Source organism: Dermacentor albipictus, unplaced genomic scaffold (genome assembly GCF_038994185.2).
Source record: "Dermacentor albipictus isolate Rhodes 1998 colony unplaced genomic scaffold, USDA_Dalb.pri_finalv2 scaffold_21, whole genome shotgun sequence".
Taxonomy (NCBI): Eukaryota; Metazoa; Arthropoda; class Arachnida; order Ixodida; family Ixodidae; genus Dermacentor; species Dermacentor albipictus.
In genome coordinates, this window is record NW_027225575.1 from 3626096 (window position 1) to 3654005 (window position 27910).

Genomic DNA, 27910 nt, shown 5'->3' on the forward strand with positions numbered 1-27910 from the left:
TAGTGAAATGTAACTTTTATTTCTGTACTCTCAGATTTCCAGCGTTTCATGTATACCTTGTGCTGGGAAGGGCGCAGAATAAATTCTCGGCTTACATATGGCAATGAGCAGTGGTTATTTGGGGGTGCAAGTTTTGATCCAAGGTAAGAGATATAAACGAACACACCAATCTGCGTTGAAAAAGCTGTTACGTATTCATAAAAAATTAATAATTCTACCCGACAAAGCCCAGATGTCAATCAATATCAAGGAAAATTGGAACAAGCTGGGGCCCTATAACGTAAAACTGTTCCAATATGTTTTTGTTTTTCAATCGTCTTACGTTAAATTTACGTAACCACCACGCAAGCATCGGGTGGTGACCGGCAGCTAGCGTTGTCTGGACAGCCCAATCAAACGCTCTCCTCCTTTAGAGGAAGTCCCTTTGCTTTCAAAACGAATAACATTGGCTACATTGAGCGGTTCTTCTTATTTAATTAGCTGACAAGAGGCGAGGAGCACGCTCAAGTGGAGAGGGTTTCTATGAGGCCGAGCCAGCGCACTGAAAATAGATCACCGGATGAAGAGGGAGGTTTTGCATTGAAGTACACGACGGAAGTGCCTAAACGAGATGAGCGAGATGTTTAATGCGAGAGGAGGACTCGAGAGGAAACCGTGGTTGGATCAAGCTGGCAGAGAACATTTACTTTCAAAGACATGGTGTGGGAGAAGTGCAACAGGCGATACACCGAGTACGGCGCGTGCTCGCGTTGTCCACGTTAGAGCTTTGGGCAACCAAGCTCGGCGTCCGTGAGGCTCTGCACGCTACGTCCCCGCAGTTTGTCCGGAGAATGGCAACGGGTGCGCAGCCGCCGGTCCGAGTGACGTCGAAGGTGGCCCAGCTTGCAGTCGCAGTGGAGGCGGTTGTCTGCGTCGTTCGGAAAGAGTAAGCTTACCACTGGTTTATGTCATTTCGGTTATTCACTATAACATCAGACAAACACCCTCTTTGTAAGCACAATATTAGCATCTACGGTCACGGTGTACATATTTGTGTACGCGACTTGTTCCAGCCAAGTGTCAAATGGTCGCCCTAGAAAACAACAACGCAGAGAATAAGAATTTACAACAAAATGAAAGACGGTGCGAATGGGTACAAAAAAAAAACGCTAACGACGACGCGCTCACCTTCAACTTAAATTTATTTCATGCTGCGCACGGAATCTAAAGGCAAAAAACCGGAAAGGCGATCACAACGCAGGTGCAAGAGAGTTTGTATCATTTGCCGCATCCCAGCTACAGTGAGCAAGAACCGGAGTAGAGTTGAACGAAAAAACCAGTCAAAAACACAAAGGACAAGAGGAGAAGTTCACACCACAACGACTGGACAATCAACTTGTGGTGTGAACTTCTCCTCTTGTCCTTTGTGTTTTTGACTGGTTTTTTTCGTTCAAGTATGTACCAACTGGCCCAGATTTCAACCCTTCTGCGGAGTAGAGTGCCCAGAGGCGCCGCGTGAGTGAAGCCGCCCATGTTACATAGAAGCGAAAGCGCGTGGTAGCACCACTTGCGACTGAAATGTAGGAACCCTTCATGAATGGTCGTGTTTCCGCGGGGTCCTCACAGCAGTGAAACCATTGTTACACGTTATAGCAGCGTGGTAGAGACACTATAGACTCGGAACACTTGCTGCGTTTTAATGTGATCGATCTATCGATGCAATCTGTCTATGAAATCTATCTATATCAGCAATGAACGACAATCTTATATGCATCATTAAGGAGTATATAATAGAAGTCAGCGGTAACTTTGTTAGACAGGATACCAGTAAGCTATCGCAGGAGACGACAGATCTGATCAAGAAACGCCAATCTATGAAAGCCTCTAGCCCTAGAGCTAGAATAGAACTGGCAGAACTTTCCAAGTTGACCAACAAGCATAATATAGCTGACATAAGGAAGTTTAATATGGATACAATTGAGCATGCTCTGAGGAACCGAGGAAGCCTAAAAGCCGTGAGGAAGAAACTAAGAATAGGCCAGAATCAGATGAATGCGTTAAGAGAGAAAGCCTGCAGTATCATTACTAATATCGACTCGTGGACGGCCGAAATCACCAAGAGCGTACGCGACGCGACCAAAGAAATTCAAACGGGCGCGGAGATTGACAAAGTAGACAGCCGGTTTGCGCATCTCATCGAAGCCAAACAGTCGATACTCAATCGCTGGCAGAAACAACGGCATAACCGCAGACTCAGAAAGAAGGTGGCGGAGATGAATCGAGCCATCGAGGATCACTGCCGCGTGCTCTACACGCAACAGTGGAACGAGATCTGCAACGCGGCGGACGGACAGATGCACAGCGGGAAGACGTGGAACCTGCTGCGGCACCTGCTCGACGAAACCAAGACCAAGTCGCACCAAAGGGACAGACTCGCCAGGCTAATACATCGGGCGGTCTGAGTACACGGTGCCGACGAAGTCACCAGGCGCATTAACGACAAATACCTGCCGACTACACCCACCGAACAACATGCGGCGTACGGCGGCCTACCCAACGCGAAGCTCGATCGTGACATCGACGTCGAGGAAGTCCGCGCGACCCTGCACAGCCTCAACAGCTGGTCGGCAGCCAGCCCGGACCTCGTCACGAACAAGGCGCTTAAGAACCTCGACGACAGCTCGATTGAAAACCTCGCAAAGTACTTCAACAAGTACTGGAAAGCGAGCGCGCTGCCAAAACTGTGGAAGACAGCCAAGATCATCCTGATCCCCAAGCCGGGGAAGCTGCCGGACATGGATAACCTCCGGCCCATCTCGCTCACGTCCTGCGTGGGCAACATGCTGGAGCACGTCCTTCTCAACAGGTGGCAAGGCTACCTGGACCGAGAAGGGCTGTACCCGGCCACAGTGATCGGCTTCAGACAGCACCTAAGCACGCAGGACGCGATGCCTCAGCTCAAATACCAAATCATCGACGATGACGGCAGTGCCCGCGACAACAAAGCAATCCTGGGGCTCGACCTGCAGAGCGCCTTCGATGAGGTGAAACACTCGGCGATTCTGTCCCAAGCCTCCAACCTCAACATGGGCGAAAGATCCTACAACTGCATCAAGGACTTCCTCACGGAGAGGACCACCGAGCTCCGAGCAGACGACCTACAGACGCAAGAGAAGAAGCTCGGGAGCACCGGCACAACGCAGGGATCGGTCATTTCGCCGATGCTGTTCAACCTGGTAATCATCGGAGTGGCCGAAAAGCTCGCGTACATCGAAGACGTCAGGCACACCATTTACGCGGACGATATCACGCTGTCAGTCACTGGAGGCAGCGACGCCCACATCGAGGGCGCGCCGCAAGCCGCCGTCGACGCAATAGAAGACCAACTGGAAGGCACCGGACGGAGATGTTCGCCGAGAAAATCGGAGCTTCTCATAGTCCCACCGACCAAAAACAGCAGAGACAAGACCAGACAGCGCGAAAACGAAAAAATAAGAATCGTAACCAAATCCGGCAACGAGGTCCCCGAGGTCGGCAAAATTAGGATCCTAGGCATGGTCACCGAAACGCACGCAAGAAACGGCGAAAGCATCACCTGTGTCATGGCAAGAGCAGCCAAAGCGAATCGATCCTCGAACGAGCCGCTTCCCGGAAGGCTGGCATGACAGAGGAGAGCCTAATTAGGCTCGTCCAATCCTTCGTACTCATCCACGTCACGTACGTTGCAGCCTACCGCAGATGGCTGCAACACCAACGTAACAAAATCAACGTCATCATCAGAAGAGCGTACAAGACGGCGCTGGGCCTGTTCCAGTCCCCGAGCACGATCCGCTTGTTACAACTCGGGACACAAAATACGCTCGAAGAAATAGCCGAAGCGCAATGGACCTCTCAACTGGAGCGGCTGTCCATGACCAAAGTCGGGAGGAAGATACTGGACGACCTGGGAATAGGACGCTCGAACGAGGGGGAGATGAAGCTCCCCGTCCCAGAAGAGGTCCGACGCCAGACCAGAATCGACCCGATACCGAAGAACATGAATCCCGTGTTCAACAAGGGAAGAAGAGTGGCGGGGGTCTCATCGACCAGCACGGCAACGACGAACACGCGTGGTACGCGGACGCGGTCGAATGCCAACGGAACGCCTTCGCAGCGGTTGTCATAGAGACCTCAGCCGGCGCCGCGAGGACGTCAGCGAGCGTGAGAAGCGCTGGAATGGAACAAGCGGAGTCTTGTTCCGTGGCAATCACCGACGCAGACTGCCACACGGTGCTGAGTGACTCGAAACAGGCGGTGCGAAACTTGGCCAAAGGCCAAATCTGCCGGGAAGCCGAGCGCGTACTGCGAGCGGCCAAACTACAAGACCGAAAAGTAAGACTCAAGTGGTTCCCGGCGCATGCGGGCGACGCGTCGGAACGCAAAGAGAATCACAATGAGACGGCACACGCAACGGAGCGAGCGCTAACCAACCGCGACCCGGCGACATACCGTCCGACGTGATTCGGAACCAATAATCGCATGACGGACTACAACGAAATCACGAAGGTCTACCGCCTGGCTCGCAGGACACTCCCACCCACGCACCTGAGGCTGAGTCGAGCAGAGGCGATACTGGTGCATCGCATGTACCCCGAAACATATCCGACCGATAAGTGCAGAGTCTGCCGGAGGGAGACGGCAGATTACACGCACATCTTGTGGAACTGCGTTAAAAATCCCGAAGAAGCAAAATCCAGAACGATCCCACCGCACCTCTAGGCAGCCGTGAAGAGACGAACAGCTCTGGGCCGTCCGGCAGGTCCTTGGGGCACTCGAAAGGCAGGGACTCAGGAGCCGGCAACAGCTAGCTGAGAACCACGCCGAGTAACGACGACTTTGTAGAAGACGTAGGCCCTCGTCAGGGCGCGCGAGCGGCCAACAGCAGGCACAACTAAATTGGCCCCAATCCAATATAGAGATTTATACAGTACCAGTGGCACCCACGATGATAATGTAAAAGGGAATGGTCTAGAGCAATTTGACATCCCACAATTAAAGCAGGCAGAAGTAAAGAAAGCCTTGGGAGCTATGCAAAGGGGAAAGACAGCTGGGTAAGATCAGGTAACAGCAGATTTGTTGAAGGATGGTGGGCACATTGTTCTAGAAAAAGTGGCATCCCTGTATACGCAATGCCTCGTGACCTCGAGCGTACCGGAATCTTGGAAGAACGCCAAGATAATCTTAACCCATAAGCAAGGGGACGCCAAAGACCTGAAAAATTATAGACCGATCAGCTTACTGTCCGTTGCCTACAAATTATTTACTAAGGCAATCGCAAATAAAATCAGGAAAGCCTTAGAGTTTTGTCAACCAAAGGACCAGGCAGGATTTCGTAAAGGATACTCAACAATAGACCATATTCACACTATCAATCAGGTGATGGAGAAATGTGCGGAATATAGCCAACCCGTATATATAGCCTTCATTGATTACGAGAAAGTGTTTGATTCAGTGGAAACCTCAGCAGTCATGCAGGCATTACGGAATCAGAGTGCAGACGAGCCGTATGTAAAAATACTGAACGACATCTATAGCGGCTCCGAAGCCACCGTAGTCCTCCATGAAGAAAGCAACAAAATCCCAATAAAGAAGGGCGTCAGGCAGGGCGATACAATCTCTCCAATGCTATTCACAGCGTGTTTACAGGAGGGCGTATTCAGAGACCTGTATTGGGAAAAATTGGGGAAAAGAGTTAATGGAGAATATCTTAGTAACTTGTGATTCGCTGATGATATGGCCTTGCTTAGTAACTCAGGGGACGAATTGTAACGCATGCTCACTGACCTGGACAGGCAAAGCAGAAGGGTGGGTCTAAAATTAATCTGCAGAAATCTAAAGTAATGTTTAACAGTCTCGGAAGAAAACAGCAGTTTACGATAGGTATCGAGGCATTGGAAGTGGTAAGGAAATACATCTACTTAGGACAGGTAGTGACTGCGGATTCGGATCATGAGACTGAAATAATCAGAAGAATAAGAATGGGCTGGGGTGCGTTTGGCAAGCATTCTCAGATGATGAACAGCAGGTCGTCATTATTCCTCAAGAGAAAACTGTATAACCAGCTGTGTCTGACCGGTACTCACCTACTGGGCAGAAACCTGGAGGCTAACGAAAATGGTTCTACTTAAATTGAGTACGACGCAACGAGCTATGGAAAGAAAAATGATAGTGTAACTTTAAGGGATAAGATGAGAGCAGATTGTGTGAGCGTACAAACGCGAGTTAATGATATCTTAGTTGAAATCAAGAAAAGAAATCAAGAAAAAGATTAAGGAAGAAAAAAAGCAGGGCAACAGAACTTTCATTACCCAAACAAATGCTGAGACCTGCATTGGTGGAATCTAAGAAAACATTCTTCAATAAAACGCTTACAAAGTTCCTCAAATGCTCGCCACAAAAGTTTTGGCGGTATTTCACAGATAGAAAGGATGAAATAGAACAGATAGCGGATGGCGACGTAGTCGTGACAGGAAAAAAAGATATTGAAAACGTACTTAATCAGTTCTTCCAATCAGTTTTCACCTAGGATAGATGTGATAGTGACGATGATCCTTTAGTCTGCGCAATACAATACCCAATGGAAGACCTACGCATTACAAGGGAGGGCGTGTTCTAACATTTGCTTACGTTGGACGCAAAAAAATCGTGTGGCCCAGATGAAATACTGACGGCATTTCTTCAACGGTACGCTGAATGGATGTCGTATTATTTGCAGCTTTTATTCGAAAAACCTTTGCGGGATCATTCAGTACCTCAGGACTGGCGCGATGCCACCGTCATTCCGATATTTAAAGGTGGCAATAGGCTATGTGCAAACAACTATAGACCAGTCTCGCTCACTTCTGTGTGCTGTAAAGGCCTAGAGCACGCAATAGCTAGACATCTTCTGTATTTCTTAGAAAAAAACGATTTATTATGCCCAGTTCAGCACGGTTTCCGATCTGGCCTTTCGACAGTGACACAGTTAATCGAAACTGTACATGACCTTGTAAAGCTATAGAGGAATGCCAACAGATAGATGTTGTATGTATAGACTTTATGAAGACATTTGATAGAGTTGCACATCATAAACTGCTTTCCAAATTGAGAAGCCTAGGAATTAGTGAAAATATAGTATCGTGGATTCAGGCATATTTAACAAACCGTTATCAAAGGGTCAGAATCGGGAAAAGTGCATCGGGGAAGTGTGAAGTTGTGTCTGGAGTGCCGCAGGGGTCTGTTTTAGGTCCGCTATTGTTTTTATTGTATATTAATGATATTCCTCCTAATGTTGATCCGCCTGTAAACTTAAACTATTTGCCGATGCTTGCTTAATTTACACGCGTGTAACCTGCACGGAAGATCAGATTAAACTAAACAGCTGCCTGCAATCATTAAACTCGTGGTGCCAAACTTGGGGCATGGTAATTAATTTTTAAAAATCTACATACACTCACGTAAGTAAAAAACAGAACTTTATCAGATTTGAATATAATATCGGAGAAAATGCCTTGGTCGAGGTACAGAGTTTCCGGTATTTAGGGGTGACAGTGACGCATAATCTAGACTGGCGTATTCACATTGAGAATATCTGTTCGAAGGCTTACCAAAAGCTCTGTTTCCTTAGGAGAAAGCTTCCAGATGCAACTAAAGAAATTAAATTGGTCGCCTACAAAACGTTTATACGACCAGTTCTGGAATATGCGAATGCTGTGTGGAGCCCTCACCAAAAATGCTTAAAAAAGAAGGTGGAAAGGATTCAGCGGATTGCAGCACGCTTTATATGCTCCAAGTATCGCCGTACTGAGTCGGTTACAGAGATGATACAGCAGTGTGAATTAGAAACACTGGAAATGAGAAGAATAAAACATCGACTCAAACTTTTTTTCCAGATAATGCAAGGGGCATTAAAAATAAATAAAGAACATTATGGGAAAGCGCCTCTAAAACACGGTTCACGAAAAAACCACAGCAGGGTACTACAACCTATTAACACACGTATGGATGTATATCGGTATTCCTTTTTTCCTAATGTAATTGAACTATGGAACAAACTGCCAAGTGATGTTGTGGAGAGTGTGAACGGGCAACAATTTGAGCTGGGTGTCGATATGTTTTTGAGAAATGGTGTACAAATTTTGAATTCTGATTCATGATTGCTCATTGAAGTGTTTATGAAATGTATATGTTCTTCTTCCCTCCCTGTAACGACCCTCACTGGAGGGTTAACAGTATGACCAAATAAATAAATAAATAAATAAAAAGAAACGAGCATGGGTAGGCTGTGTAATGAGGAGGGAAGATAACCGGTGGTCATTAAGGGTTACGGATTGGATTCCAAGAAAAGGGAAGCCTCGCAGGGGGCCGCAGAAAGTTAGGTGGACGGATGAAATTAAGAAGTTTGCAGGGACATGACCGAAATTTGCACGTGAGCGGGGTAGTTGGAGAAGTATGGGAGAAGCCTTTGCCCTGCAGTCGGCGTAGCCAGGCTGATGTGGATTATAATGATGATGATCATCTATCTATCTATCTATCTATCTATCTATCTATCTATCTATCTATCTATCTATACATATATATATATATATATATATATATATATATATATATATATATATATATATATATATATATATATATATATATATATATATATATATATATATATATATAGCTATCAATCAATCTAGCTTCGTCATCTGGGTGATCTGGCTCTCGCCAGGGCGTCGTCGTCCCGCCTTCTACGTCAGCAGATTGGCCAAAGCTGTCTAATAAGTAGGTGTGTGCACCTGATCGTTATGCCGTCGTCTTTACACTATCATCATCATACAGTCGGCATGCATTCGTTGTCCCACTGCCAAAGTGATGACCTCGGGGCCGTTCAGGCGTCCTCATATCAGCTTCGCGACCTGACTCGCATCATGCCTTCGTCGTCATGCCATGGTCATGCAGTCATCGTTATGACTGCATGACGATGCATGACTGCATAATGAGCCCTCGTTTGGCAGTAATCACTTCATTTTCATCGCATACTCGTCTCGGCCCCAATTTCCTCATACCGTTGTCATCCCGTAGTCGTCATAGAGCCATGATTAAGCATTCGCTGTCATACCACCGTCATCGTAATGCCATCGCGATTATTTCATCTTCCTCATTCTAAATTCTTCATCTGGATCTCGACATGCTGTCGTTTTCACGATATCGTCATCATATCATTGTCGTCATGCCGTCGTCGTCACGCGGCCATTTTATCATCGCTCTCACTTCAGTAACGTCATAAACTTGTCGTCATGACGTCGTCATTATACCACCTTCATCGATCCATGGACGCCATTCCCTCCTTCATTCTATGGTAGTCATGATGTTTCAATTCAATCGGTTATACGCGCTGTTGTCGAGCCAGTGTCGTCATTAACATCGTCGTCAGACAGTCGCTATTAGGTATCTGTTATGACATCATCGTCGTCAAACCGTCGTGGTCGTGTCATTGTCGTAATTCCATCCTCGTGATCCGGTTGTCGTCGAATCCTCGTCGTAATACCGTCGTCGTCACGCCATCGTCATCTAACACTCGTCATCATCCCACTGTCCCCCTGTCATTGTTGTCACGCTCTCGTCATTACACCGTCATTTTCTTTTGGGAATCATCATCTCATTAAGGTTATGCGACCGTCGTCATACCGCCTTTGTCATTTCTTTGACGCCATTTCCTCTTTGTCATTCTGTCATCGTCAGTGCATCGGCATCCTACAATCGTTGTCACACCGCCATGCTCATGGGTGAATTTGGTTCGCGAGTGCCTTAGCAAAGTGTAGCAATACTGGAGTAGGTCACATACATCCGAAGCAACTAAAGTCTCAAAATGACCAGTACAGACGTTAAATGAACGTGACTTCATAAAAATCATCTGTCACTACAGTACTCGAATGCTTATTTAATTACCGTCGACAGTCAAGACGAGTTGAGTCCCACATTTTTTTCCAAGTTTGTATCAAAGTGGTACGCTAAAATATTCATCATTACATGTAGTTTATATGAACTCGCACGCCTTGCTATAGAGGGCTATAGGTTTTTCAAATAGCAGGCGCCGGCTAGAACACTCCAGGAGAGCAACGACTGCCTTCTGTGCATGCTAGCAACGGTCAATACGGCAGACGTTGTTATGACCCAAGGACAGTCGCTCTGTGCATTCGCTTATCGCACAACGGGACACGTTCTAACAAAAGCGTAAAAAAAATTCGAACGATGTTTAATGGCTATTCGGGTGTCTGCCATCGCCAGTTCAATAACTCAACCTCAGTACAGTGCTTTCAATGACACAGAAGGTGTACAGGGCGAACAATACCACATCATGCCGCCCTCATATGTCTCTTCGATGCTCGTCTTAGGCGAACACGTATGCTCCGACACTTCTGAACTGGAAAAATGGAAAGAGTAAGGCCTTCTGTAATTCTGAACATTTTGAGAGCTTGCTCGTTCGCGTAGGAAGTCGTTTTTTTTTTCTCATGTTCTGAACACGCGTTGTGATCACTTGCTGTCCAAAGCAGTATTCCCGTGTGATGTGTGTTTAACGAAAAAAAGCACCGCCCAAGCACTCCGTAGAAATGGTTAACCAACGAAGCTGAGACTTGCGGCCGCAGTGTGTATCACTGGGATAATCCAGACGGTTCAGTAAAGGACGGCTTGGTTGGTTGCCGGATCCTCGGTACGCAGTTGTTGCTTGCACTGGTTGCACGAGCCTGTTCTTGTGCACCGGCTGCAGCATCGGCACGGCGTAGACGAGCTTGTTCCCTCTCCTGCTCACGCCGTTGTTGATCGAAAGCTGTCTGCTCCTCAGGGGTACGTGTGGCACGTGGCCTACCCATTTCGGAGCCAGAGAGAAACTACTGCGCACGCGCGGCTGCGACGAAGAGTAACGACGTCACTACTGGCGCAGCCAATCGCGCACCTCCCTTTTTCTTTATTTTTTTCACGCATGTGCATGGGGTTGCGCCGGAGGAGCTTTCGGCATACAAGTGACAGACGGACGGACGAACCAGCTGGCCATATAAGCTTCGCTTACAATTATCATTGAAAAGGAAGGTGTACAATCAGTTCATTTTACCGGTGCTGACATGTGGAGCAGAGACTTCGGGACTGACAAAGAAGCTTGAGAACAAATTAAGGACCGCGCAAAAGCGATGGAACGAAGAATGTTAGGGCGTATACGTTAGGAGCCAGGAAAAGAGCGGTGTGGATCAGAGCGGAAACGGGGATAGCCGGCATTCTAATTAACGTTAAGAAAAAGAAATGGAGCTGCACAGGTCATGTAATGCGTTGGTTAGATAATCGGTGGATCATTAGGGTTACAGAATGGGTGCCAATAGAAGGGAAACGCTGTCGAGGACGGCAGAAAACTAGGTGGAGCGATGAAATTAGGAAATTCGCGGGCGCTAGTTGGAATCGGTTGGCGCAGAACAGCGGTAAGTGGAAATCGCAGGGAGAGGCCTTCGTCCTGCAGTGGGCATAGAACAGGCTGATGATGATTATGATGATGATTATGATGATGATTATGATGATGTTCATGGTGATGATAATACAGCTTCGCTGTAAAACCATTAGCACGAAGATTTTGAACAATTATTCGTAAGTGACATAGTTTCGCATCCCAAAGATACGCCTGGAGAGTGAGAAGACCAGTAGTGTAGGGCCCAGGTTTAGTTTAGACCAGCCGCGATTTGCCGACATGTACACTGATGTAAGAAGATGGCATATCGCACCCAGCTGTTATCGGAAAGCGGTCGCCACTCCTAGCATAAGAAGCCGCCACTTCGTGCTCAATGGCCGAATATGCCATCGCGGGGGCTGCCGAAGTTTCCTAGGGTGATGCCTTATATATTTTGTCAGGTTTCCGCAATTGTGAGATAGGCTGGGAAGGCGGGCATGCTTTTTCCTAACTGAACCTAAGGGAGTCTTTACTCTAATTTTGTTTACTACGTCCTTTAGAATTTTCAGTATTTCCACATTTTTCTTGCTTCGGCACGTTCGCTTATTATCTTGTCGTAGCGCAATAAGTATTTTCATGTGTGACCGCTCAAGCATCGCCCACTATGGCAGTACAACTCACATACCAAAGGGTGTGGCTCGCTGTTTCACGTCATGGAGCTGCCCGAAATTGTGCAATTTTCAAGTCACTGTCTCTACATTCCACATATATATGTGACACTCTCTCTTCGAGACTTACTTCCAAGCAGCACAACAGTTCCGGTGTCGCTCAGCACACCGGCGACTTCATGCTCCTCGATGGTGGTGATCTTGTTTCCCTCCAGGTCGAGGAACGCCAGTGCTGGAAAGCCCTCGCCGAATCCATCCGGAATGACGCTCAACTCGTTGTAGCTTGGAGCAAAAGAGAAATGCGCCACTGTCATATTAGTAAGAAAACATCTAAAGCTCGTACGCTGCCACGTACAGTTCAAAAGAGAAAGAGAGACAGGCGATAAGGTTAAGGCAGGGATGTTACAGGCTGAGCCCGGTTGGTTACCTTGCGCCGCGGAAGGAGGAAAGTGGACTGAAAGAAGATAAGGAATATTTACATTCAGTCAATACCCGCAATGGAGCGTTCATAGGTAATTTTGTTCTGCAGCAGCATAACGTTGGTGCAGGAAGAAGAATCAGGGAAGATTAATGTGATGCTAACATCCATACCGGGAACCAAGGCGCCTTTCGCACCCAAAAAGCTTCGCGAGGGAAAATGAGAGGTCAGCCACGCTCGGAAAGAGTGTACAAACTGAGCCACGCGATAGGCATTCATGGAGAATAGACGGGCTAAAAAGAAGGCAGGACAAGAGATAAAAGCGGGCACTAGCTGGAGCTATAACGGCGGCTTCACCTCATTCTTCTTTCGTCTGTCCCTGTTGAGCTAGCCACAATACAGAAATGAAAACATTGACATAGGATGAATGAACTGCAAACAGGTTAGCATCGCGATGAGGCCGAGAAAAATAAGTCCTGAAGCGGAAGCAACGTCACGTGTGGTGTTAAGCTCTTAAAAAAATTAAGGCTATTTCACTGCTGAAGCTAGCGCACTAGTTAAACATAGAAGGTGCGTGCGGCGAACCTATCGCAGAAGGCAGAGCTGGCAAATAGTAATATAATAAACCTTGTATTTCCCTTCAACTGTGCTCGCTAGAGATATTGGGGTTCACGATATTCTCTGCGATCGTCCGCATCCCCCTGTCACAGGCGGGCACTGTTAATGAGCTCGAGACTGTCCTGTGGTAGGTAGAATAGTTTACATAAATTACACATATTTCTCAGGCTTTCATTTGCAGCTAGAAAAAATACACACGCTAATTGTTTCGTCCAGAAGGTAACCCGGATCAATGTGACCTGTAATTATAATTCTCTACAGCGTGGTAATTTACACCTTTGCAATGAGAATCGTAATTCCCATTCGTATATATAACTGTATTTGACTAACCGAATATTATTGACAAAATTCCAACTGGTGGCTCCAAGACGCGACTGCGAATATGTACGTACTTGGTTTTGTTCGCGTAGAAGTGATCCATCTCATTTTCATTTCATTTCATTTCATTTCATTTATTGAAGCCTTAAAGGCCCGGAGGCATTACATAAGGCGGGGGCAAACAAAGTGTGAGGAGCTCTTCATCACGCTAAGGAGGGAAAATAGGAAGAAAAGATAGACGAAGAATAGAAAAGGAAACAACGCTAAGGAGGGAACCGAGCAAGCGGTACTATCATCAAAATCACTGCAAGGAAACCATAAAATACAACAAAATACATACTACATAAATACTATTAAAACATACTATGCGTGAGAACTAATCACTATAAATTAATTACTTAAAAGGGGTCAAGTAGCAAATGCATTTGTGACAAACCATTCTAGGTGTAGTGGATTGTTAGTTTCTCACAGAAAGTCGTGTGGTTGGCGGAAGAGACAATACAGTCGGGCAGAGTGTTCAACAGCGCTATTGCTTTTGGAAAAAAAGAATCCTTCATCGAAGACGTACGGCACTGAATGAGCGCGATTGGACAGCTGTGGTTGAGGCGGGGAGAGATTCTAGGCGGGGGTTGTAGTCGAGGGTTTCTGGCTATTGGGTGATAGCAGAAAGAGTGAAGCATGCAGAGACGCGAGATGATACGACGTGATTGGAGACTGGGAAGATCGAGTGTGCGTTTCAGTTCAGTTATGCTGGTTTTGCTTGTGTAGTTTGACCTGATAAAGCGTGCAGCACGATTCTGAATGGCTTCTAATTCGTAGGTGAGATATGCTTGCGAGGGGTGCCAGATAGATGATGCATACTCCAGTTTCGGCCAAACGTGTCTGATATGCAAGTTTTTTTTATAGCGGGCGATGCAGATTTCAGATTGCGACGCAAGAAACCAAGTGTGCGCGAGGCGTTTGCGCATATTGTTTCAATGTGAGTAACCCATGATAATGATGATGTCAAGTGAACACCTAACTACTTATAGCAGTCTGTTCGTGGTCTTGTAGTTGAGCTTATGTGGTACGCGTAATTTGTAATGCTGCGCTTACGTGAAAAGGACATACATTGACACTTATTAAGGTTAAGAGGCATGAACCACTTTTCACACCATGAAACGATAGTGTCTATGTCTTCTTGTAGGTCAATGGAATCACCAGGGTTATGGATGGCGTTGGAGATGACGCAGTCATCAGCAAAAAGATTGTTTTAATTCAAAATAAGAATGCAGCGGTGGCGTAGAGGTAGAACACCCGCTTCGCGTGCAAGAGGTCCGAGGTTCGAATCCCGGTGCCGGCAATTTTTCACCGGTATAAAAAAAAATCCGCGTGTTGATAAAATTGCACAAACAGGCCTGGAGTGTGGCCTGATCCCGGTGACCAGAACCGGTAACGCACTCCCTCACCAGAGCAGGATTGGCCACCCTGATGCAGTATTTGGCCACAACCTCCTATATGAACACAACAATCAAACCCCGGCCCTCAGTCCCCAGCAGCGGTGAAGCAACTGACCACGGCGGCGGTCAGACCTGCGACGCAGCAGAGGGTGCTAAGAATCACTGGCTCCGGACAGGCCGCCATTGGAATATGAACCTGGCAACGTTTAACGCTAGAACGTTATCTAGTGAGGCGAGTCTAGCAGTGCTATTGGAGGAATTAGAGGGCAGTAAATGGGATATATTAGGGCTCAGTGAAGTTAGGAGGACAAAAGAAGCATATACAGTGCTAAAAAGCGGGCACGTCCTGTGCTACCGGGGCTTAGCGTAGAGAAGAGAACTAGGAGTCGGATTCCTGATTAATAGGAATATAGCTGGTAACATACAGGAATTCTATAGCATTAACGAGAGGGTGGCAGGTCTTGTTGTGAAACTTATAAGAGGTACAAAATGAAGATTGTACAGGTCTACGCCCCTACATCCAGTCATGATGACCAGGAAGTCGAAAGCTTCTATGAAGACGTGGAATCGGCGATGGGTAGAGTGAAAACTAAATACACTCTACTAATGGGCGACTTTAATGCCAAGGTAGGCAAGAAGCAGGCTGGAGACAAGGCAGTGGGGGAATATGGCATAGGCACTAGGAATAACAGGGGAGAGTTATTAGTAGAGTTTGCGGAACAGAATAATATGAGAATAATGAATACCTTCTTCCGCAAGCGGGATAGCCGAAAGTGGACGTGGAGGAGCCCGAACGGCGAGACTAGAAATGAAATAGACTTCATACTCTGCGCTCACCCCGGCATCATACAAGATGTGGACGTGCTCGGCAAGGTGCGCTGCAGTGACCACAGGATGGTAAGAACTCGAATTAGCCTAGACCTGAGGAGGGAACGGAAGAAACTGGTACATAAGAAGCCGATTAATGAGTTAGCGGTAAGAGGGAAAATAGAGGAATTCCAGATCAAGCTACAGAACAGGTATTCGGCTTTAACTCAGGAAGAGGACGTTAGTGTTGAAGCAATGAACGACAATCTTGTGGGCATCATTAAGGAGTGTGCAATGGAAGTCGGTGGTAACTCCGTTAGGCAGGATACCAGCAAACTATCGCAGGAGACGAAAGATCTGATCAAGAAGCGCCAATGTATGAAAGCCTCTAACCCTACAGCTAGAATAGAACTGGCAGAACTTTCTAAATTAATCAACAAGCGTAAGACAGCTGACATAAGGAATTATAATATGGATAGAATTGAACACGCTCTCAGGAACGGAGGAAGCCTAAAATCAGTGAAGAAGAAACTAGGAATTGGCAAGAATCAGATGTATGCGTTAAGAGACAAAGCCGGCAATATCACTACTAATATGGATGAGATAGTTCAAGTGGCTGAGGAGTTCTATAGAGATTTATACAGTACCAGTGGCACCCACGACGATAATGGAAGAGAAAATAGTCTAGAGGGATTCGAAATCCCAAAAATAACGCCGGAAGAAGTAAAGAAAGCCTTTGGAGATATGCAAAGAGGGAAGGCAGCTGGGGAGGATCAGGTAACAGCAGATTTGTTGAAGGATGGTGGACAGATTGTTCTAGAGAAACTGGCCACCCTGTATACGCAATGCCTCATGACCTCGAGCGTACCGGAATCTCGGAAGAACGCTAACATAATCCTAATCCATAAGAAAGGGGACGCCAAAGACTTGAAAAATTATAGACCGCTCAGCTTACTGTCCGTTGCCTACAAACTATTTACTAAGGTAATCGCAAATAGAATCAGGAACACCTTAGACTTCTGTCAAGCAAAGGACCAGGGAGGATTCCGTAAAGGCTATTCAACAATAGATCATATTCACACTATCAATCAGGTGATAGAGAAATGTGCGGAATATAACCGACCCTTATATATAGCTTTCGTTGATTACGAGAAAGCGTTTGATTCTGTCGAAACCTCAGCAGTCATGGAGGCATTGCGGAATCAGGGTGTTGATGAGCCATATGTAAAAATACTGGAATATATCTATAGCGGCTCCACAGCCACCGTAGTCCTCCACAAAGAAAGCAACAAAATCCCAATAATGAAAGGCGTCAGACAGAGAGATACGATCTCTCCAATGCTATTCAACGCATGTTTACAGGAGGTATTCAGAGAGCTGGAGTGGGAAGAATTGGGCATAAAAGTTGATGGAGAATACCTTAACAACTTGCGATTCGCTGATGATATCGCCTTGCTTAGCAACTCAGGGGACCAATTGCAATGCATGCTCACTGACCTGTAGAGGCAAAGCAGAAGAGTGGGTCTAAAAATTAATCTGCAGAAAACTAAAGTAATGTTTAACAGTCTCGGAAGAGAGCAGCAATTTACAATAGGCAGTGAGGCACTGGAAGTCGTAAGGGAATACATCTACTTAGGGCAGGTAGTGACGGCGGATCCGGATCATGAGACGGAAATAATCAGAAGAATAAGAATGGGCTGGGGTGCGTTTGGCAGGCATTCTCAGATCATGAACAGCAGGTTGCCATTATCCCTCAAGAGAAAAGTGTATAATAGCTGTGTCTTACCAGTACTCACCTACGGGGCAGAAACCCGGAGGCTTACGAAACGGGTTCTACTCAAATTGAGGACGACGCAACGAGCTATGGAAAGAAGAATGATAGGTGTAACGTTAAGGGATAAGAAAAGAGCAGATTGGGTGAGGGAACAAACGCGAGTTAATGACATCTTAGTTGAAATCAAGAAAAAGAAATGGGCATGGGCAGGACATGTAATGAGGAGGGAAGATAACCGATGGTCATTAAGGGTTACGGAGTGGATCCCAAGGGAAGGGAAGCGTAGCAGGGGGCGGCAGAAAGTTAGGTGGGCGGATGAGTTTAAGAAATTTGCAGGGGCGGCATGGCCACAATTAGTACATGACCGTGGTTGTTGGAGAAGTATGGGAGAGACCTTTGCCCTGCAGTGGGCGTAACCAGACTGATGATGATGAATTTAAAATATTTTTGTTTTAACGATTTAATTTTTGAGTTACATGGCACGTCATTGATATAGAATAAAAATAACAGCGGGGATAAGCCTGCTCCCTGGGGGACACCGTATGTAACATCTAAACAAAGTCTCAGTGCCTGATAGTTGGAACACCCTGTATTGCGGGAATGGTACGCAGTGTACAGAACATGTTATACGCAATCATTTTTCTTGCCCTCTGACGTGTATTTAGTCAAATAGTGCATAATTTAGACTCCAGTCGCTATCTGCGGCGCGGCCCCCGCAGGGATGGCGGGTTTGGTTGCTGATGTTGAGCAAACATGGGGGAAATAAGTTTGGCACCAAGCGTGGCCTATGGCGTTACCGAGCCAACCTCGTCTGAAGCCGTTCCCTCCTACTTTCTCCTTTCCACTGGCTGTTCAGCGCTTCGCACGATGGGAATTTTCACGTAGCCGGAGAACGAAAACCAAGAAAGAAAAGTGGAACCTGCGTGAGTGGCCGGTGGCCTTGCTGGGATATGCCGCTTCTAATAAAGCTCAGTTGACAGTCCAGTCGTTGTGTGAACATCTCTTCTTGCCTTTGTCTTTTGTGACTGGTTTTTCCCTTCAACTATGTACTAATTTGCCCAGACTTCAACCCTTCAGAGGCTGTGACAACTGCGCACCGAGTCCGGGACTGCGGTGCACCGCCTGCCCTCTCGTGTCACATGATCACGTGGTTATCGTAAAATTTTCCGAAAGCCCTTAGGTTCTCCTCCTTTCTTTCTTTCTTTCTTTTCTAAGGCGACAGCTTCACTGGCTGCAAACTTCCGATTTCGCCGTGGCCATGCTCCGAGGAGGCACATGACGTCACAACGCGCGCCTCGCCGCGGATATTTCTCTCTCGCTCGCTACCTAGTCACTACTCCGCATGTTCCACTAGTAGCACCGAGCCACAGGTGTTCCACCGGAGCGCAGCGCCGCGCCTTACCACCGCCGTCGTTTGGTATGACGCCAACCACGTTCCTCGTCATTGCGCTCGCCTCCGCTCGCTTCGCCAGCTGCGTCGCATGCCTGATAACATGCCGGAGGATTCAAAAGGAGGACTCGCGTGCGCCGCAACCACAGTTGAGGCGGCAGTATGGACGGCGACAATTCTGATAAGCATGAGGAGGCCTGGAATCGGCATCGGAACGAGATGAAGAGGAAACGAATCGCCCAGGAAACAGACGAAGAACGCGCCAACATAGCTAGACAACCAGACTAACCTGGACTTGCAATCATGATTAACCAAGGCTATTACTATTATTACTATTATTACCATGATATGCCTTAGCTTTCGCTACGTATATCCTGACATAGCCGAGCTAAGCCACTGCCATTTTTTTTTCTTGGTTTCAAGGTTGTCGCATAATGTTCCCTCCTATCTTTTCTTTACTCCGTGGGAGTGAACACTGACGGCAAGCATGCGGTAAGAGCAGGCTGAGTGCACTACCACGGCCAGTTTGTTCGCCAGTTTACGCAGTTCCCGACAGAACATATCTGAGACCTACGAGAGCTGAAAATTTTTGTCTGTAGGTACAAAAGGGAAACTGCTGTGCTCGAGCACGCTGCGCGCCCCTACTTTTGGCCAGTCCGCCAGCATCAGGGCGCCCTGGCGCTGACCATCAAGAGTAAAAATTTTAAAGAATTACCGACGGTTGAGCACAGCATCGACAAGTGTAATTACACAAGCCATCTTCCTTCTAGAAGCGTTAAAAGCACTGCACTCTTAATAAAAAACAGAACACCGAAACAATACCAACCGTAATTTTGCTGAGCTATTTTGCTGGGTGCTTAGTGTATCGCGCAGCTTCTAACTGAAGTTGTCGAAGCATCCGGATTAGCGAGCCATTATATAGATAAGCATTAACATGGATAAAACTCGTAGCATGTACATCGTGCTTGTACACTACGCGATTTCTCTCAACACGATCGCCGAATGACGCGTGATATTGGTAAAGATGACGTGCATGATTGCGATACGTTATCATGCGCTGCAGAAAAGGGTGCAGAAAGTGACGAGAAATATCTTGGCAGCTCTGTTTCCAGGCATTTAACCATTAAAATGAAGGTGCACACCATGACGTACTGCAAGCGGTATCAAACAAGTTGTATTATTTTCACGAACAATTACTATTATTATTATTTGCATTGTTGTTCGTGATTCTCGCCTTCTCTGCTTTTCACAGTGATAGATATGTCTGAATTTCGCTGATGGTTATTTAAACATAATAAAATTACGACCATTAAAGCCAGTGATTGGTTCTTACAGTGTACGTCATGACAGCAAAAAGAATCAAAGTCGCAAAATAGTGGAATGCTAGTATTACCGCGTGTAGCGTTTCATAGCCGCCATGTAAAAGGCGCAAATTGAAAAAGTGAGCACGTACCTGTTCCTAACAAATGCATCACCAGTTGTATCGTTGAACCAGTTGTCTATAATTATGTTTTTTAGGAAAGCGAGACACGGCTCGGAGCTTAGCATCATCGAAGAAGTTGTAGATGATGACAACAATATTTTAAACGTTGCCATCACGCAGAATAACACATGACAAGCTGTACCGGGTAATTGCGTTTGCTAAGTGAACGTCGACAGGTTATGGATAGCTCGCGCGTTTGAGCTTTTCCTTTATTATAAAAACAGAAAGTCACGCGAATGAAGCGGTAGCTGCTACTTTAGAAACTCTTTTTTTGTGTGTGTGTCTGTAGCGTGAAGCAGCACAGGCACCTTGCGACGAAGTCACCCCCTACGTTTGCCAACCCGCATTTCTCACTCCGACCGCGCGGACACACTCACTCGAGGTCGATGCTCCGCAGCTTGAGCGCGGGCGTGGGCAGCATGCTCCGGGAGAAGTGGGCGAGCTTTGAGTCTCGGATGACCACGTACTCGAGGTCGGGCAGCTCGGCGAGCCAGCCCTCCTCGACGCTCTCCACGCTCGAGTGGAGCACGCTGACGCCCCGCACGGTGCGTGGCAGGAGGCCAAAGTCGCGGCCCAGCCTCAGGCCGCTCATCTTGACCAGCCCGAGGGTCTTAAGGCGCGGCAGCGTGCGCAGGGTCTCCCAGCTGGCCGGAAGCGTGCTGTCGTAGCTGCGCAGGGGATGCCAAGACGCTCGGCTGCTGCATCTCGTGTGGACATGTCCGGCACAACACACATCAGTCGGACTTTATGGCATTAAATGTGACTAAACCAGCTGAACGCCCCGAGAAAAGTTTCAAAGAGTTCAAGAAGCGGCGTAGATGTTCGAAATTGAGTATGCTTTGTTTATCCGTGGCGTCCATTCATCCACGCCGAGGGCATCATTGTGTCCTCCTGGTCAGGAAACCTGTTCATTATACCCTCGCCATAGGGCGAAGGGAGCAAAAGTAAAGCTTAAGGAAGAGAGAGAGCGGGAAAACAAGAAATGAAAAGCAGAGAGATTAATCAGGTTAATTGTCCGGTTAGCTACTACCAGAGTTCTTCAGTGTTTTGCAAAATGGCCATGGGACCCGCCCGCTCGAGGCCTTTTGCGTGCATTCGCGGGCTTATTTTGCGCTCGGAAAAACGCTTTTATGTAACACGTACTGAGCAGTAGAAAGCTGTGTCGGGAGTTTTTCATGTTGCTCTACCATTTTCTCAACGACACTTTTCAGCTACTCATAATATTTGATAAGTATTAATTGATTAAAACTAATTATGCAGTAAGGCGGAAGGCAAAAGTGAGTCTGAGTGTTTCCAAGAGACGACAAACAACGTTACCTTGGTTCTGTCCAGCTGCGTGGCATTTGCATACTCTTAAATCTTGGTACATGATAGTTTGGACACCCTGTATGTGCCTGAACATGAGGCATCTCGCACATTTTTCAATGTTTGCGCCTCTTCCACTTCGAACCTAATTTCTCATCAACTTCAATACTTTTTTTTGACACACCTACTGCCAACTGTTCAGCCATGTGATGCAGTTCGGTTGTGCTTGCAAAACTTGTAGAACCTTGTAAAGATAATCAAAATTGCCGCAGGATCCCAGTATTGCCTCCGCGCAAACCAAAATATGAAAGAAATTATCGGTAGCCAATGGGGAGGAATAAAAAAAACCCAAGTATTGTTCTAGCATCTAGGATTATATTATAGCATCTAGTAGTAGTATTATATTTTGGCGGGTGTTAAATTTTGCGCAATCTATTTTGCGCTCAACGCGGCAACATTCAAGTCGTTGTAAGAGGCATCAAAAAATTTCTTCTTGAAAACGTAGCCAAGGAGGCCAAATAGCGCACCGAAATCATTGTCCTCAAGTTTTTGGAATAAAATCGGAGAGCGTCGAGCACAATGTCTAGGACATTTGGCGTGGAATCGCCCATTGGGAATGGAAAGCTAAGAGCTGTCGCGGCCATGATGTATAGTCTGCGCGGGAAAACGCCTATTAACCTAAGAGTTACTATATACAAGGCATTAGCAGAATCGGTAATTACACATGGTATAACGTTATATGGTACGTGTTCTGACGATAAAAAGCAAGCGATTGACCACGCAGTCAAGCGAATTGTCAACAGCATACCTTCTGGAACCGGACTAGAATAATCAGAGAGAAAAGAAAAATATAACATTCTAGGAATACTTCCAGTACAGGAGCTATTTAGGTATGTGGTTGTAACACGCTATTATTATTCAAATTCTTTTAAAGTATTGGTAAAAAAAGATGTTGCGTTACGAAAAACAGAAAGGTATTTTAAGCCAAGGGTGTTAACAAACTATGGAGAGAAAACAAGAAAGTATTATGTCCCTGATACCTTTAATGAACTTGATGCAGCACTGTATGATATCAATTCAAAAGGTAAAATGATGAAAAATGTGAGGAAGGGATATTCGACTGTTTACTGTAATACTATGGGATTTCTTATTGGGATTCTTACGTGGCTGGGAAACGTAGTATTTATTCTTTGTGTGTTAGAATATTTTACTTTGAAGTTGTATAATTTTGAACGGTAATTGTATGTTTCATATCTCTATTGAAAGCTGTACCACCTGCTGCTTGGTCTTCTAACAAACACGATGTGCTTAGATCGAGCAGCAAACACAATCTGTCAAAAAATGTATTTGAAATAAAATCTGATTTTGATTTGATTTTTTTTCTTCTGCTTATCAACCTTCAACCCTACTGTTACGATTTCTCGTTTAAGGTCCTCAATCATTTGTTTCCTGTATACTCATGTGTAGTATATACACGCATGCCTATAATACATTCATGCATGTAAGTACCTAGTACACACATCGCGAAACGCACGCTCGACCACACGTACCTGAAGACCAGGCGCTCCACGGAGGACGGTGGCGCGTCTCCGGCCAGCGCGGAGAGCACCGTGCTGTACGACTCCGGCGACGCTAGCGAGACGTTCTGAAACTCGAGCAGAGTGGCGTTCACGCCCTCTAGCCAGCCGACGGGGAAGTCGCGCGGATGCGAATCGCGCAGGATGAAACTGAGTCCCCGCGACGAGCGAGGGACGCGGCCGCGCTCCAGGTGGCGACCGAAGTCTCGCGCGTCCACGAAGCCCTCGCACGTGTACGACGTCTCGTAGGTGCTGCTCGTGTCCTTGCAGCGGGCCTCGTCGCCCAGGCACAGCGAAGCCGCCAGGGCAGCGACGGCGAGCAGGAGTGCGGCACGAGCCTGGTGGCCGCGGTGCATGGTGTCGTGGGAGCGAGAGCAACCCTGGTCCTCCGAAGCCGCGGTTCTTGACGCTTTCGCTGCGCGTTTACGCTTGCTGCCTTTTTTGCTTGCGGTTTTACGGCGTCGCCTCCTGTGCATCCGAGTTCATTCCGAGGTGGGACTCGGGGTTGCTAGCTCCGCCTTCTTCCGGTTGTCGACGGCGGCGGGCGAATCGAGCGTTTGAGCTGGGAAGGCTGCGAGAGGGAACGCTTACATGAAATTATATCAACTCTGAGGAAAGAAGCAGGAGGGGATGAGGAGCACGAAGGCTTTTCTTTCGGTACTTTATCGCGCCGTAGATGAGGCGAAAAAGAGAGTAAACGCTTCCGCTACTCTCGCTAGCATATTATAATAATAATAATAATGCCTTTATTTTCCATCTCAAGGATGTGGGAGGGGGAGAGAAAAAGCTACATATCCAGCTTGACAGGCTCTCGCCTCCCCGATACAATACATGATGTTTAGAAAAAAAAAGGCAAACAGTACAAGCATATCAGTACAGACAAAAAAGAATATTACAAATGACAATTTTTACAAAAATGTACAATTCCAAAAAACAAAGTGATGTGCATAATATGTCGTACATTTCAGACAGAAAGTGCCACCCTTTCACTTATAAGTGAAACAAAATGACGCAAATCTTTTGACCGGGTGCGTTGGAGATTTAATTTGTAATGTTGGCACAGGTTTAAGAGATGTGGAAGAGTGTTTCTGAGCATAAGTTGTCCGTAACCTGTTCTGAATGAATGTATGTGCCAAATATCGGTGTTTCTGGTTGCGTAGGCGAAATTTCTTTTCTGCAGTGATGCCAGTTGTGCAATGAACGAGACGTTATTTTTGACCTCGGTAATGTATTTAGTTATTAGGCGGTATGCGTACAGATCATGAATCGGCATTATTTTGTCTTTCATAAAGAGCGGTTTAAATGGGTGGTCATATGCTACATTGTATATTATTCTGAGCATTCTTTTCTGCTGAATGTGTAATTTTCGTAGATTCGCCAAGGATGTTCCCCCCCAGACCAAATGACAATAATTTAGATGCGAACAGAACAATGAATTGTGAAGGAGCAATTTTAATTTTATGGGGAGGATGTTCTTTTGAGTGTAAATCGATCCGATGACACGTGACAGTTTAGATGCTACGTAGTTTGTGTGGTCATCCCACGTCATTTTCTCATTGAAAAGTACACCTAGTACTTTAAAGGAATTTACTATCTCTATTTTAAAATTATTAAGAGTAATATCATCGTTAATAGGAACATCCTTGTTTTTTGGACGGTAAATAATGGCCTTTGTTTTGGAAGTGTTAATTTTTAGAGCATTATATTTTGTCCACTTCTCAAGCTGCCTAAGTGCTGTATTTGCTTTCATGATCACGTTCGAGGCAGACGAGGCTGAAAAGAATAAGCTGGTGTCATCAGCATATATGACCATTTTCATTTCTCTGTCTATCTGTGTTATGTCATTCACGTATATATTAAAAAGAAACGGGCTCATAATGCTGCCTTGCGGTACTCCGGAAGAGAGAGTTTCAAAATTGAATCGGTGACCGTTTATTTCAACATACTGTTGTCGACTTCCGAGATAGCTGCTCAAAAGAATCAATGACGTTCCTCTAAAGCCATATACTTGAAGCTTTTTTAAAAGTAACTTGTGGTTCAGGTGGTCAAAAGCCTTCGAAAAATCTACATATACTCCTAATGGTAAATTCCTGTCATCAAGTGATTTTAGAATGTATTCTTTTTGTTCTAATAGAGCGAGTTCGGTGGACCGGTGTTTGCGAAAACCAAATTGTGAAGGTGTCAGTATATTATGCTTACTACAAAAGTTATTCATCTGGGTCAAAATTACTTTCTCAAGCCCTTTCGAGAAAACGGGTAGTATTGACAAAGGCCTATAGTCTGCAAAGTCATTCTTGTCACCTTTCTTATAAACAACTGCTACTCTTGCAATCTGCATTTGCTGAGGAAAGACACCATTTGCCAGACAAAGGTTAAATATATGGGTGAGACTCGGTGCTATTACATCCATAACATATTTCACAGGTTTCACCTTAATACCGTCTTTGTCACAACTCCCGGAATTATTTAATGAAAAAAATACGGTCCTTACTTCGGACTGAGTGACAGGACTTACGAAACATGTCTGATTCATGGTACAATTTATGTAGTCCAGAGCCATCACATCATAATCATTTCTCTGGAGATCAATAAAAAAATCATTAAACGCATCAGCCAACTTCCTGCCCGACAATTCTTCATTTTCCCGACTAATTTTTATAACTTGGTTTGATAGAGAGGGAGGATGAAGCACACTTTTTAACTTTTTCCACGTCACGTCAGTCCTAGAGGTTGAGTTTAAAAAGAAATTGCAATAATACTCGTCTCTAGCGGTTCTGATATCTTTCGTTAGTTTATTACGAAGGCATTTGTATGTTTTAAAGAGATCAGAATCGCGAGTTTTCAGGAACTTCTTATACATCCTATCCTTCGCTTGAATTCTAGTAAGTAGATTTGGCGTTGTCCAGGGTTTACGTATTTTTTTTGACTGCGTAAGGTACTTGTAAGGAAATGATGCATTATATAATTTCACAAAGCTACTCAAGAATGAGTTATATGCATGATCTGCTTCTGTTTCGCACAGCACATTGCTCCAATCAAAATTATTGACTCTATGTCTGAAAAGTTCTAATTAAGTAAAAATTATGAAAACTTATTTGTTTGTGTAATTATCCATGATTGTTTATTTCACAGCGCTTTTCTTTTATTTTGCTTCCTTGTGAAGAAGCGTTCGAGCGTATGTTTCTTTCCCTTCTTCTTCAGTCTCAAGTCACTTAGTTGGCAGGCTCCTCGTCTACGTTTGACGGTTGCGTAATCAGCCAGCTGAGCTATAATAGAGCTACCTACGCGTTCCGCATCCAATATTGGCCTACCTTGCTCTCAGCGCTGTTAAAAAAATATAGTGAACATGACCAAATTTTGAAAATATGGAAACCGGAAAATGGCGAGCTCGCTTTTCGTGCCACGCAGGCGCTTAAAATATATAGTAAACACTCACGTCTTATCAACCGATCGCCGTCGGCGCCATGTCTTCGACGGGGTATTCAAGCCGGTTGGTCGTTTTGTACTCAAGCGAACACAGCGAAGGAGTCAGAGTCGGGAGAAAGACATAAAAAATATTTATTGACTGACAATGACACAAAGATTAAAAAAAACGCAAAAACACAAGAACATCAACACACATGAGCTTAATCTAGATCAATGATGAATAGAAAAGAAATGCAACGAACAGTTAACAGTAAACATAGAAAGTAACACTACACAAAACACACTTAGCGGTGCTCAACTAAACAGCGTTCAAAAGAAAGCAAATGATGGCGTACGCATGGCCGGGCAGCTGCATCAAGTCCATAAAGCATGGAGTCGACGGCCGAGCTTTCCCGAAGAACGCTGGCAAGCCGTTCTCGTTGCGGTGAATGCAAGTGCTGGGCTGGGTTTCCCGGGATTCTAGGTTTGACGTCTTCACTCGAGCAGGTTGAGCTAACTTGAGGGGAACTATCGTGAGCTTCGTGGCAGACGTTGGGTTGTCGTCTCTTACGTCAGCTAGTAACTCGCAGTTCAGACTTGGCTAGGCGGCCCAGGTGATACTGGATGGCACGAGCTCGTTGACGCTTTTCAGGAGATTGTAGGCTGTTACGAACGGCCTGCAGAGGTACCGACCTACAAAATTCTCCCAGCCCACCGACCTGCGGAGGCTGGCATTCTTCTGGGAAGCGACCGACGGAAAGGCGCCACTAGGTTTGCTGCGACGACTCGCTTTGAAAGGACGACCAGACGTCAGTCCCCAGCCCATCGGTGCCACCATGACTGCGGCGACAACCTGCTTTGTGAAGACAAGAATGCGCCGCGTCAACCGGGGGACGACGCCGAGATGGCTAGACGCTGTCGGCGGAGCAAGTATTGTTAGTGTGTACGCCGCCGCCTTCACGGTTCGCTTTGCAGCAGGGGAGCTCCTGGAAGATATTTGGCGGTGCCGTCTCACGCAGCTTAGAAGTCGTCAGTGAACGGACAGATGCGGCGGCCACTGTTTGCGGCGACGACTCTGGGATAAAGAGGCGCCTGCTCGGGTCAAGCACCGTATCTGCGAGAACCCTCTCACCTTAGCGTGGTCAGTGCAACCTGCTCGGGAGTGAGTGCGTAAACCCTCCCCGTCAAAGGCGGGTTGGCTACGATGACTTTAGAAGCTCCGAATTGGTCGGCAGTGAACTGCTGTTTTCCCTCACCTAGGGATCTAGGGAGGACAGAGTGCATTT

General features: G+C 46.3%; 1 protein-coding gene across 1 annotated transcript; it reads right to left on the reverse strand.

The window, feature by feature from the left end:
- LOC135918713 (carboxypeptidase N subunit 2-like) lies at positions 1–23676 on the reverse strand. Its single transcript, XM_065452374.2, has 4 exons — positions 23193–23676; positions 20715–21005; positions 12221–12372; positions 1–907 (listed from the first exon to the last, which is right to left on the reverse strand). The coding sequence occupies exons 1-4, from the start codon at positions 23573–23575 to the stop codon at positions 759–761; spliced, it is 975 nt and encodes a 324-aa protein (XP_065308446.1). The 5' UTR covers positions 23576–23676; the 3' UTR covers positions 1–758.
- Between the last annotated feature and the right edge of the window lie 4234 nt (positions 23677–27910).